Consider the following 15031-nt stretch of genomic DNA (forward strand, 5'->3'; position numbering starts at 1 on the left):
AAGTGCCCCCAGGTTAGAAGCGGATTATCTTTGCAGATAGCCTTTGCGTCACATGAACTAGGCAAACTAGCCTCTACCAGGCTCTGAGGATCGGTGGTATGATTGTAAAACTTGGACAAATAGAGTCTACAGTACGACAGGGGAGTTAGCCGCCAGAGGAGTACTTTGCCTCACCGACGGTGATGTACAAAATGGCCAATAGGCTGGTGGACGTACCGACTGATAAGTATCTAATACCAGCTCAAAAAAGAACAAGAAACAGCCATGACTTCAAGTACCAGAGTTACCAAGCTAGGATTGATCTGTTAAAAAATTCGTATTTTCCCAGAACTATCGTAGAGTGGAACTTGTTATCACCAAGCACAGTAGGGGCATCTTCTCTGGATAGTTTTAAAGAACGCTTGCAGATAGATGTGCAGAAGTTAGGTGTGAAGGATCGTTTAGTGTAACATAAACAGCTGCTGCCGCACCGCGTGCCTGCGAAGCTGGTGTGTTACGCCGAAGGGCGGTTATACCGGCTATATAGATAGAGTTTGGTAGAGGCTATAGAGAAGCAGGCATCCATGTCTATGGACAATCGAATGATGTCATTCATTACAATGTTATTTCTATCGATTGGCCCCTGTAGTGCATAGTGGTACATGGGAGGAAGTTTCCTTGCTGTTTTATCAGCAGAGTACATTTTAGTATAGTAGAAGTTTATTTGCAAGTTCGTGCCCGAGGGCTAATTGCAAGTACATGGTATACACATAGTGACAATGGACAGTCATAAACAATATTTTAATCTAATACTAGTGTTGGCTATTTCTAAACGTCCCACATAGTAGCAGGGTTTGATAGCCCATCCGCTTTTGTGCGTGCTCGAGGCACGTCGTCGAACACGGGAACCCCATTTTACACACCTTCCGAACGACGGGCTCGGCCCTAACTGTGTGGCCCTTGCCAGTAATCAGCCGCGGTTTCACAGTTTTGCTACGGTCACATTTCCAAACCGGGGCCCGGCCGGGCTGCTTTTGTGAACGAAAAGTATAATGTAAAAGACAGCAAAACACACGGAACGCATAGATATATGCATGAGCTTAATGTGTGTGTATTCCTTGATAAACACTTTCTTTTTCGTTTTCATATAAACCCCAGCCAGGCCCCATTTTCGAAACATGACAGAAGCAGTACCAATTGATCAGACCCAGAAGCACAAATGTACGGCTGCTGCATTGCACATACCAGTTCAGCTACAAGGACTGTGGCACTGTGGCAATAATATTAACCCGAGTGGATTCCGTTTGGACCCAAGACGTACATTTTAAAGCGTCATTTGAACATTTTTGATCTGAAGAAAAGTTCATTGCGTGACTTTGTCAGTGAATATATATTTTATGTCTTCTATGTTTTTACGAAGATAAGTACAATACTGTGGAAACTATAAAGAATGTCCATGTTCAGTCCGTCTGGGGTCCAAACAGACCCCAGCAAAATGTGTAGTTTAAAAAAAAAACTTAACTACTTATCGTTACGGTATGACTACTAGACTTACCGTCTTTCAGAGGATAAAAAAATGTAAACCTAAATCCTCACAAAAAACTTCTGTGTCATCACCATATAATATGGCCGTCATTTAGATAATAAGGGCGGTCATCTTAGATTTTGACCAATGACGTCTTAAAATATGAAATGCAAAAAATTTGCCTGTTAGAATTCCGTTGCCATGGCAACCCCATAAATTATCAACTTACTTTACTAAAATTTTTGCTAACAATAGTTTGTTATAAATTCCCTAGTTTCGTAGCTTTAGCACTAGCCGTATGCGATAAAAGACAGGTGGTCATTTTGATCTTTTGCATTAGTTATGATAATGAGTTCGAATTAGTAACACCTAAACATCTTAGATATTTCTCTTACATTGATGAAGATGAAAAACATTTTGTGCTGCGTTTGGACCCCACTTGGTCATTTTAGGGAATGTTTATTAAAGAGACAGTCTGATAACTACATACTAACCTTGCGGAACAGAGTTAAGGATCAAACTTGCCTGAACATCCAGTTTTACTGACGAGACCATCTCCTCTATATCCAGTGCTACAGGTACAAGTCGCGTCCATGGCAGGAGCGGGATTATCTTTGCAAGTAGCGTTGGCGTCACACGGGTTAGCTAAGCAGGCGTCAATGTCTAAAGAGAACAAGATAAACAAGAGTTCGGTACACAAAGGCACACAAACCGACCTTGTGCTTATGGATTGTGCTTATGGTTCCCCATCGCCGACTCATTCACAAACTTGAGCACTATGGCGTCAGGGGCAAACCTTTAGCCTGGATTCAGACCTTCCTAACTGATAGGACCCAACGGGTCGTACTAGAGGGGGGATGCTCCGACTCAGCTCCTGTAACTTCTGGTGTGCCACCGTCCTGGGGCTCATCCTTTTTCTTGCTTATATAAATGATCTACCAAACCACGCTTTTAATGCCAAGGTAAGGTTATTTGCAGACGACTGCATATTACTGATGGCTGTGAAAGAGCCACAAAACTGTTTCAACCTACATCATGATATATACAGTATTTGTGATTGGGAAAGGACATGGCTCATGCAAATGCAAGTGTCAAGTCCTGTCCATCCCTTCATCAAGAAAGCCCATCAATCATAATTATACACTTCATGGTAATGCAATGACTAAGGTGGGTAAAGCTAAGTATCTTGGCATAACCATTTCTGCCAACCTTTCCTGGAATTGTCACGTCGACAACATGACTCCCAAACTCAACAGGACTCTAGGATTACTACGCCGAAACCTGCGGATTGCTAGTGTTGGGGCGAAAGATGTAGCGTACAAGGCACTTGTAAGACCTTTACTAGAATTCAGTGCTTCGGTATGGGACCATCAAACTGCCGAACAGGTGAGTAGGGTGGAGGCCGTGCAACGTAGAGCTGCCAGGTACGTACTAAACAAATACCAACGCACAGCCTCTGTAACAGCAATGCCCCAAGACTTGGGATGGCAGCCACTCTCCCAACGCTATAAATGCCGGTAATGCACCCTGGTTTAAGGCCTTAAACAGGGGTACATGTATTACATTGTCAGGGATGGACCATGGTATAAGGCTTTAAACAGGGGTACATATATCACATTGTCAGGGGTGGACACTGGTATAAGGCCTTAAACAGCGGTACATGTATTACATTGTCAGTGATGGACCCCAGTATATGGCCTTAAACAGGGGTACATGTATTGCATTGTCAGGGATGGACCCTTGTATAAGGCCTTATACAGGGGTACATGTATTTCATTGTCAGGGATGGACCCTGGTATAAGGCCTTAAACAGAGGTACATGTATTACATTGTTAGGAATGGACCCTTGTATAAGGCCCAAAACAGAGGTACATGCATTACATTGTCAGGGATAGACCCTGGTATAAAGCCTTAAACAGGGGTACATGTATTACATTGTCAGAAATGGACCCTGGTATAAGGCCCAAAACAGAGGTACATGTATTACATTGTCAGGGATGGACCCTGGTATAGGGCTTTAAACAGGGGTACATGTATTACATTGTCAGGGATGGACCCTGGTATAAAGCCTTAAACAGGGGTACATGCATTACATTGTCAGAAATGGACCCTGGTATAAGGCCCAAAACAGAGGTACATGCATTACATTGTCAGGGATGGACCCTGGTATAGGGCTTTAAACAGGGGTACATGTATTACATTGTCAGGGATGGACCCTGGTATAAGGCCTTAAGGTATCGGACCGGAGTTTCTTTAACGATTTCGGAGGTTGGCGGACAGCCTCAGGCCATAGGACTACGTGGTAGAGAAGCTAAATTCTTCATGTCTGTGTAAAATGAAAAGAAAAGAAAAGATTCCATGTGATAATTTTTTTTGCAATCTCAGATGACGTAATTTCATCGAAAGCGCAGGAAAAACGCTGATATTTGGGTCATCAGGCAAAAATACCGCATCACCGTTGCAGCGGGCTAATAAAATGGTTTCGCTGGCCGACCAACTACTCCTCGCACAGAAAATAATACAATCCACGGCTTTTCAGGAAATACGACAAATCTATGCACAGCTATAACGATCACCTAGCAACAGAAAAATTCTCCAACCTGGTATTTGAATCCGATCGTAAATGTTGCCATCCGATGAAAACGTTTTCTCCTCATCTGAACAGAGCCTGCTTTTCAAATAGCATTGGTTGACTATGTTGTACTGAAACGACAGGCATGTCGAGTCGGCACAACAAGCCTCCGCACAGCCCTGGAGGGTGACACCAGGAGGACTGGATATGTCTGAACCTGGACCCCAACAATCAGTCCGGGGAAAGTGGCGAAACTCTGATAATCCGCATGTTTCTGAAACAGATTAAGGAAGCTTTAAGCCCCGGTCACAAGCACGTACGCGTACGTAAGTCGAGGAACATTCGGGCGCAATAATTTAAATATATAAAGCCGTGGTCACAAAGATCGTAGTGCAGCGTGTGATTAGGTCATACCTGCGTCAATCGTAGTTAAATCATAGTAAATCGGGGAGCTGAAATGGATTTTGAACATGTTCAAAGTTCATCATCGTACGATTATTATTGCCCCATAGCAGACTCTGATGAGGAAAAGGTATGGTTTATCAAGGAATAATGACAGGTTTAAATTCCCTATGCAAACTCTAATTTGCATAGTTTGGACCTGTAAATGTTCCACGTCCCATAAAACAATGTTACATGTTATCAAAAATCCGATTATAGAAATATTATAATTGTGGATTATAATTAAGGTACGAAATTCCAGAACAACTTTCTTGGGCCGTTTGGGGCCAAGACTCTGACCTTCATCATTTCCAAACCTTTCCACATCCTGTATATTCACAATCAATACAATGGTTCTGGAGTTTTATTGACCACAAATATCAAGAAACACAAACATAATCAATAAAAAACAATACCCGTCTTGGCATAGCCCACTCGAACTAAGGGAATGCTCAGCTACAGATAATGATGTAACCTGACCCTTATCTAGCAATGGGGAAACAAGCGACAATACCCTAAACAGTAGCAAACCAGTGGCCTGAGAAATGAACCAAGCAGATGTAGGTAGGGAACATTGTGACCAAACTGGCCCTGCAGCTCAAGGGCATGTTGCAAGGGGGCTTAACCCTCAAACACCCGAGTGGGGTCCGTTTGGACCCCAGGCGTATATTTTGCAGTGCCATTGGAGCATTTTTAATCTTCTATACCTTCTCTTACATTTTTATGCAGATTAGTACAATACTGTGGGAGCTATAAAAAAAGTCCGTGATCAGTCCGTCTGGGGTCCAAACGGACCCCAGCCAAAAAGTGTAGCTTTTGAAACAAACTTTTGAGTCTAACTCCCTAACTATTTATAGTATCACCACCAAACTTTCAGAGCATAATAAACATGTAAAACTAAATCCTCATAAAAAATTTATGTGTCATCACCATATAATATGGCAACATTATGACGTCATCAAGCTAATAAGGGCAGCCATCTTGGATTTTGACTAATGACGTCATGAAAATAGCATAACTTATAAATTTTGAATTATGAAAATAGCATTGAATTTCATAGAAGTTTATTGTTGTAAGAAAACAAGCATTGTTTACCAAGAAAACCTTGTTTAAATCGAAATTGGCAAATTTTGGCAAAAATATGCCTGTCATAATTCCGTTGCCATGGCAACCCCAAATAATGAAATTTGAAAAAATTTGATCTATTGACAAAATAATTTTGCTAACAATATTTTGTGATATATAAACAAGTTTCGTAGCTTTAGCACTAGCCGTTCATGAGTTAATTATGCGACATAGAGGTTGCTGAGGGCCTCAACATTCCCCTCTCTGGTCAGAATAGGTTTAATGCAAAAGATGGTCCTTCTGATCTTTTGCATAAATTATGATAATTAGGTGGAATAAGCAACACCTTAACATGTCGAAATATTCCTCTTACATTGACGAAGCAATGTATGTACAATGATCACCGACAGGAATTGGAACTGAGATTTTATGAACAAAACATTTTGGGGTCCGTTTGGACCCCACTCGGTCATTTTAGTCGTAACAAGTGCTTTTAAAAAAGCTGGCATTTTGCGAATGTTTGCGTGTGTGAACGTTTTTTTCTAGTTATTAGAATGTCATATAAATAGAACAGAGTAACTAAACCTGATATTGGCGCATGGAGAGATTCACATATGTGCCTGAACTGCAGCAGATCTAGACGCCACCTGTTAAAATTTGCGTGAACTGCAGCAAATGTTACTACACATTGCCTGTTTTTGAGTGAGCTCTGTTGCGGGGCATTTTTAAGTTTGTTTTTTTTTAATTTTTATTTCTATTCGGCAAAAAAACGAAGCGGCGAATCCGTTAACCAAAGAAATAAATTGGTGTGGCCAAATGGATGTAAAAATTAGTATTTTAATGGATGTAAAAAAGAAAAAAAAAATTGAAAAAAATCCACCTCCCCGGATTCGAACCGGGTGCATTGGTTTAGAATGCGTAAACTTTAACCACTGCGCTAGTGGAACATGTTGAAGAAATCCCTGTTTTAACAGGTATAGAAATGTTCGGCATGGATTGAACAGGTCCGTTCATCACAACGGCGACTACACTGGCCAGTAAGCATTTTGCGACTGCAAGTCGCAAAATGCAAAAAAAGGTCGGGTGCTTGAGGGTTAAACTAATACCACTTCCAACGCATTGAAAGGTATGCGTCCCCGAAAAAATGAAGTCCACAACATGCCAATACCCAAACACACTAAAATAAAAAGGCCCGCCGAGTTTTAAGTTCAAACACCAGGAGGCCCAAAATCAATCTTGAGCATCAGACAACCACCAACGACCCATCTTTGCGATCACACGTTTTGTTCTGGAGATATGGCGCCTAAAACACCCCTTTAACATACAAAAGGCTATCTGCAGTGCCAAGTTAAAACACAAGGAATCCACAAAACAATCCTGGGCATTAGGCAACCACCCTCAATCCTTGTATCAAATATCATTGCAATCACACGGTTTGCTCTGTGGATATAACGCCAGAAACGCCCATTCCACACACTCCCACACTACTGAAAACATAAAAACAAAAAGGGTGTAAATATTTATTCTAAAACAACCAGAAAACTGCAACTTCTAATGCGCACTAAAGCACAATGACTTACATCTATCGCCATAGCAAACGTGATTGCAATCAATTCAGAGGTTCGAAAGATATTGGTCCGGAATCACAAACGAAAAAGCAGGAATTGACTCTAAAATGCCACAACAAACATCTATATGACTTCACAACACCTACACAAAAAACCACATACATGTATTATTGTAGAGTCTTGTCATGAACTCACATTTTTATATAAGATAACTTGACACTACAGTGACACTAAATAAAAGTATGATTCACGGCATAGAAATGACTTTGCTTCTCGTGGGACGGTTCAATTAAAATATAAATAAGTCCTACAACTAGTTCACTTGTCAGCCATGTTTGTCCAAATGGGAACTTTTAGTTAGGCCACCAAAAATAGGGAACTTCTCGTGGCTTAAGCTTGCTTTTGCGTTGTAAATTTACCGATTGTGGAAATGTAGAAAAATGTACCGCAACAAATTTCAAATTTCAATCGGAATCAAGATTGTTAAATAAAGATTGTTAACATTCCACTAGATTACAATGATACGTACCTTTAAACTAAAACAATGCCTCCGATTACACTTAAACACCCCTGCAACCAAATTGGTAACACCTGAATATACAGCTGAAATAACTCTACATGAACACGGTCTCTTTCTACTTCTGTCTTTAAAGAAAAAAAATCTATCGGGTAAGAACTTATAAGTAATTGATAATAAAATGTATAGTCTACATTCAACACTGATGCGTTCCCACTAAGATAAATTGACTGTAATTTGTGCGCATTTTTGGACAGAGTGTTAGCAATGTGCTTACAATAATGGTAGGCTTAGAAATTCAGCAAGGTCCAAAATTAATATCTAATAATTTTAACTTGCTGGATAGACTATAAGATAGTGTTATTTTATACGCTTGTGGTTTGCAGGACAAAGTTTGTTAGAAGTACGAAGCCAAAGAAAATGATCCAGTTTTGATGACCTACATGGATAGGACCCAATAACAGAAAGATTTTGTGACCAGCCAGACATGTACTCAGTCTACACATGCCATGAAATGGCATATAGTACGCAAACCACATGGTATTCAGAAGGAAACAGATGACACTTACTGACATTTTTATGTTGAGACGTTAACTTATCTACTTTAACATTTGTAACACCAAAACGCAAGAATACTGCATTTTCACAGAAGAGGCTCAGAGAAGTTGTCAACACTCTTATCAGCCCTTTCAGCAGATCCCCGACTTCACCACATATAAACGACAACACTAATAAGGACTCTCCAAACCCGACACTACTAGTATCTGAACATGTTACAAGGGATATCCAGGAACAATTGGTTAATCTGGTCGACGTCACAAACAACCTTCAAGCAAACATGAATGCTTTGAAGAATGAACAAGACAAACAAAAGAATGAGCAAGACAAACAAAAGCGGGAACTTGAAAAGGAGCTAAAAGATCTTACTGCATACTCAAGGTACTTGGAAAAACAGCTGGATGATGAACGGAAGAAACAAAACAATGAAAAGAAGACCACAAATAGCCAACACAATGAGCAAATTGCCACTCTCACGGCTAGGTGCGACTCCCTCCAGTCTCTAGTAGAGACGCAGCAACAACAGATATCCGCATTACAGAATGAGGTAACCTCACTTCAGCTTTCTCATTCATTGTCAGAGATAAGATTATCTGCACAGGCTGCATCATCGTCAGAAAGACCCCATGATACTAACAAAGACGACGCCATTGGAGCGCTTGGTTCAGACACTACCATGATAAGTCACATCGAGACAATTTCGGAAGGAAAGGACATAACACCAAATGTTGAAAATGCACAACCGGTGCCACATGATACTGGTAGACGACAACAAGTGCCAACAGGAGACACACGTGAAGTCAGAGTATATACGGACTCTATCTGGAAAGCAGTAGATGTATCTAGAATGTTTCCCAACTGCTCCACTAGCAAGGACCATTCATCGACATTAGACCACGCAACAAGGAAGATAGAAGACTTGAATGACCCCAAAACAACGTATGCTATATTTCATGTGGGTTCAAACGACCTGGACAATAGTCGGAAAGACCCATCCTCTGTACAAGTCTGTCTCGATAAGACAAGAAAACTCATCTCATGTGCCAAAACATCCTTCCCGAATGCCACAATTGTTCTTTCGCAAGTACTACCTAGAGGACATTACTTGGACTCAACTTTAAACAAAAACATAAAGGACTACAACCGTACTGCAACGAAGTAAGGATGACAATGAAACCCTGTATGTACGTCATAAGAAGCTTTCAACAACACGTCAGTTATACAAACCTGATCAGATCCACCTTGACGACACCACGGGTACTAGTCTACTTGTAGCAGATGTCAAACGCACCATAAGTAACAGTCAGAGCAGAGACAGTAGCAACCGGAGAGCACAGCCAACAAATGATGGCACGTATACACCTTCCGATTTACCAACTCAACAGTATCCGGGGATAGAACAAGAGCGCCCGCTCCAGAACACGAAGCTGTTCCAGTATCGAAGTCAAGACAACAACAGATCTGCAGGACAACACTGGGATGACTACCGACCAGGTGACCGGGATGACTACCGACCAGGTGACTGGAGCCGTCCGAACCTGCACGGGTCTCAGATACCACAACGGAAAATCATGGACATAGCATACAAACTGTCTGAGATGTTGATGAACATTTGAGTCATATATTGACCACTCATCAAAGGGAAGTCGTACTCTCTTTTTGTTCTTTAATCTAGTTCAAATCCACACGCATACTTTTTAATACTCACCCACAACTTATATAAGAGTCGTATTCACTTTTAAGGTGATCATATGTGTTTATGTAGCATTGAAAATTGCTCTTGACATTCTTTTTGGTAGTTTTATTATGGTTACTGATGTGGCCTTACGTTTGGCCAGTTGGAATATTCAAGGAACTTTTGCTAGAAAATGTGTAGAATTAGATTTTTTAGATTCTGTAAGTAGATATGACTTAGTCTGTGTTCAGGAAACTTGGTTAAAACCCAATGATAATTTTCATATTGATGGATATCAACACTTTCGTAGTGACCGTAAGCTCAGGAAGCGCTCCAGACGGAATTCCGGTGGGGTCGTTATCCTCTTTAGACAAAATATCGCCAAAGGCATTACCAAATTGAAAAGTAATAATCCGGACATACTCTGGTGCAAATTGGATAAGTTTTTCTTTGGCCTAGAGGCAGATATGATACTGGGATGTTTGTACTTACCTCCTGAAAATTCACCTTTATTCACCACAAAAAAGAACACAATTTTTGAAGACTTAATGGAGGACGTGGCGAAATTCCATAACCTAGGACATGTTCTCATACTTGGTGATCTGAACTCAAGAACAGCTAATTTACAGGAACAACTTTTTGATGGTTTTGACGAAAATTCTTCAGAAATTGATATAAAACTTAGGATAAATACAGACAACATCAGAAATAAGTATGGTAGGGAATTAGTTGATTTGTGCTCGGCCGCTAACATGATAATAGTAAATGGAAGGACGATTGGTGACCTCCCTGGAAAAAGTACATGCATTAAATACAACGGGGCAAGCACTGTAGACTACTGCATAACCAGTCTACCCCTTTTTTCATCGGTACAATACTTTAAAGTCCATAATCCCACATGGTTGTCAGATCACTGCCAGATTTCGGTGTCAATTAAAACAAACCATTTTAGGTTTAGAAATATTTATAATAATAATGAAAAACTCCTTTCCCAACCAAAAAAATACATTTGGGATAATGATTCTCGTGAAAAATTTCAAAAGGCATTCCAACTTCCCCAAGTTAAAACTAAGATTAATCAGTTCATGCTACAACAGTACACACACGCAGATGCTGAGAAAGCTGTTGAGGATGTTAACTACATTATAAAAATGGCAGCAGACCTATCACTAAAATCAATTCGGCTCTCCAAACGGAAAAAAACCCCACTTGTAAGCCATGGTATGACCAACAGTGCCGTGATCTAAGATCAAAAATTAGAAATCTTGCCGCAGAAATAAGGAAGTATCCTTGGCGACAAGACAAAAGACAGGCGTACACTTTTAAAGTGAAAGAATACAAAAAGTTAATTAAGAAGACAAAGAGACATAATAATGAAAAGAAAATGACTCAAATTTCTAGATTGTCTAAAGAAGACCCAAAATCATTTTGGAAGGAGATTGACAAGTTACGAAATTTAGAAACCGGAAATAAAAAAAAAGAAACTAGCGATCAAATTTCGACCGAGGAGTGGTTAAACCATTTTAAGACACTAAATAGCAATGTTAAAATGGATGAAGGGGAACAAGAATATGCAGACAGTATTGTAACATCATTAGAGCTTCAAACAGACAATCCACTAGATTTTGATATTTCAGTAGAAGAAATCCAAGCTGGACTTTGTAACCTTAAATGTAATAAAGCATGCGGAACAGATTCAATTATTAATGAAATGTTAAAATATAGCGCTCCTCATCTCACATTACCCTTCAAGAAAATGTTTAACATTTTATTACAATCTGGGACGTTCCCTGACCAATGGAGTCAGAGTATGCTAGTTCCTATACATAAAAGTGGTGAACGCACAAATCCTACAAACTACAGAGGCATCGCCATCTCCAGCTGTGTTGGTAAACTCTTCACATTCATTTTAAACAAACGACTACAACAATACCTCGAAAGAGAAAACTTATTATCCCCTTTCCAATCTGGCTTTAGAACAAACTTTCGAACAAGTGATAACGTTTTTGTGCTTAAAACACTAATTGATCAAGAAATATCCAAGCCTGCAGGTAAATTATATGCTTGCTTCATTGATTTCCGTAAGGCGTTTGACTCTGTCTGGCGGACTGGTCTATTTTACAAACTCTTGTCATCAGGCATCGGAGGAAACTTCTTTAAAATTATAAAATCAATATACTCTAATGTAAGTTACTGCGTAAAAACACCAAATGGCCTAACACCATACTTTCAATCTACATGTGGGGTACGACAAGGGTGTAACCGTAGCCCCCTCCTATTCAACTTATACGTAAACGATCTCCCAAACATATTAAATTTGCGATTGTCCGACCCTCCAATGTTACAAGACACACCCATCAATGGTTTATTTTGGGCGGATGACCTTGTACTTCTCTCAAAATCCGAGTCAGGCCTAAAAGAGTGCATAAGAACACTTGATCAATTTTGTTCTATCTGGAAATTATCAATAAATGAAAAGAAAACTAAAGTAATGATATTCTCAAAAAAATGGACGCGCTAGCAGTCAACACTCCACTTATGAAATACAGGGCCGTCCAATTGACATTGCAACCTCCTACACATACCTAGAGTAGATTTCACCCCCTCAGGTTCATTTAATCGCGCTACCAAACAGTTACGGTTAAAAGCACTTCGGGCTTCTTTTAAATTAAAATCACTGTTATCAACAAATTTCAACCCATCCATCCCGCTCGCTCTTGAATTATTCAACAGTTGCATAAAACCGATTTTACTTTATTGTGGCGAAGTCCTTGGAACAACTGTACAAGGAAGAGACCTTATTTTCTATGGGATAAAAGAATATGAAAATGAAAATACCAGAGAATCAATAAATAGGATTATCAGTACGTTACTGGGATCAGAAATTCATATCCTTAGAGCCTCTCGTGTTGGCAAAAAAGACCCTTCCACTACTCGCCCTGTCCTTGTCCGGTTTCAAAAATACAGCGACAAATTGAACATTATGTATCAATCAAACACACTAAGAGACCAGGACATAACTTTTGAGCAACCAAAAATATCATATGAAATTTCTGATTTGGAATTTGTGCTTTTGAATTATTGCAAAATTTCACTCGGCGTACCCAAAAGCTCTGTCAACGCCGCGGTCAGGGGTGAGCTAGGAGTTTTCCCACTTTATATTGATTCACAGACACAGATTATAAAATACTGGCTTAGGTTACATAATCTCCCAAATGACAGACTTGTAAAGAAAGCATATAATACTTCTGTTGAGCTACAACAAGACTGGGCTGTGCATGTGCAAGATATGTTAAGTAGACATGGTTTCCAAAATGTTTGGCTTAATCCTGCTGTTAATGCCAACCGTTTTGGAAATATATTTAAGAACCGTCTGCAAGACACGTTTGTCTCTGGTTGGAGACAAGAATTAAGAAGTTTTAACAAACTCAGTACTTATTGTAAAATCAAAAAAGAATTCTGTTTCGAAAAATATCTTTCATCTGTTCAAAACAAGTTGTTTAGAAATGACCTAACGAGACTAAGGATTAGTGCACACACCTTACAAATTGAAAAGGGCCGAAACTACAACATACCAGCCAATGAGAGACTTTGTCCCACATGCCATAATGACATAGAAAATGAATTTCATTTTGTAATGGATTGTCCGACTTATGAAGAAGACCGTCAAAAGTTATTTCAAAATATTGTATGTAAGTCCGAAATTGTACTACCACATGCTAGGTCAGAGGTATTCCATTTGATATTATCATGTCCTGTTCATATATCTGCCTACGTTGGCCAATTTATTTACAACTCATTGCAAAAACGAGATAATGCTTTATGATACTCACTAGATTGTTTATACTGTTATATTATATTACATTAGTTGTTAGTTATTTGTATTAGTATATAGTTGTTCACATTGCCATACATTGTAACTGTTACAATTGTTGCGCAATACAGTTATTCATTATTTACTTTAGAAGCATCGGAATGAATAGAGCAGAAATGGTGCACGCATTTGTAAGTCTTATGACAATAACCAGATATTTAAATTAGAATATACTATACTATACTATATGTACTATATTGCCAATGTTTTTATGTATATTGTCACCGAAACATATTCTCTTCAAAGCATAAGATACGACAACATTGATGATATATTGTTTGCTACACCAAATGAACCGCTTACTGGTAATTCGGAAAGGCTGCTACAAATGGACAGCACAGCCCGCTTTTGATTTTGACAATGCTGGCGTGATCAACTGTCAATGATCGGACCATATCTATTATCTGCATACATATTACAATACAATACTGCTTTTCTAACATGGTGTTACACACGGTCGTATGGAGAAAAGAATGTATATATATATAGTATACATAGTTATGTCTAAACAGTAGACACCTCAAACATTACATTATACATGTATAAAAAAAAAACTTTTCCATCGGACGGCGACATTTCTAGCTTCCATTGCATTTACTAGCTGCTTAAAGCTAGACTTTTAAGATCGCAATTCCAAAACGAGCCACCATATCTTATAACAGTGTCATTTTTCAATAGTTAAAGGAGGGGTAGATTTAACACAGTTCAAAGCACAATCTTACCTTTGGCGAGGGAGACGATGTCGTTTGTACGTTCCAGCTTCATTTTACCTTCAACTTCTTGAAGACGATCCACCCAGTTCCTATCATGAGAACGTGGAATAAGCCCATCAAGGTCATGCCAACGCATACAAAAATCAATGCCTTCTATATCAATCTACTAATTTCTAGTCTTCACAACGCCCTGTTGCGCCCCGAACCGTGCCTTGCCACAAACCGTGCCTATGCACGGTTTGGGGCAGTCCCCGCGTGCCCCAAACCGTGCCTGGGGCAAAAGCACAGTTTGGGACACGCGGGGACTGCCCCGAACTGTGCCCAATCGCGCACAGTTCTGGGCACGCAGGGGACCTTGTCCCATACTGTGCTTTTGGGCGGAGCTTAGTGTTTTAAGGGGAGGAGTCTGTCCAACGTGCTTTTTTCCCTGCAGCCCCGCCATCTTTGCTTTTCGGGGTGCTGTGATGAGGAAGAATCAACGTAATTCACGCTCGTCTTGGAGCAGTTACGGACTTAGAGTTGATGTGGCAAAGACAGACGGATG

General features: G+C 39.9%; 1 protein-coding gene across 1 annotated transcript in view; it reads right to left on the reverse strand.

Moving 5' to 3' along the window:
• Nucleotides 1–2012: 2012 nt before the first annotated feature.
• The window catches only part of LOC118427074, a 22886-nt gene continuing 9867 nt past the window's right edge, over nt 2013–15031 (reverse strand). Inside the window, exons 6-8 of the mRNA XM_035836711.1 lie at nt 14497–14576; nt 4105–4350; nt 2013–2167 (exon numbers count right to left, since the gene is read on the reverse strand). Of these exons, the coding sequence (XP_035692604.1) occupies nt 2013–2167; nt 4105–4350; nt 14497–14576 (481 nt within the window). The remainder of the gene's footprint in view (nt 2168–4104; nt 4351–14496; nt 14577–15031) is intronic.

This window comes from Branchiostoma floridae, chromosome 12 (genome assembly GCF_000003815.2).
Source record: "Branchiostoma floridae strain S238N-H82 chromosome 12, Bfl_VNyyK, whole genome shotgun sequence".
Classification (NCBI taxonomy): Eukaryota; Metazoa; Chordata; class Leptocardii; order Amphioxiformes; family Branchiostomatidae; genus Branchiostoma; species Branchiostoma floridae.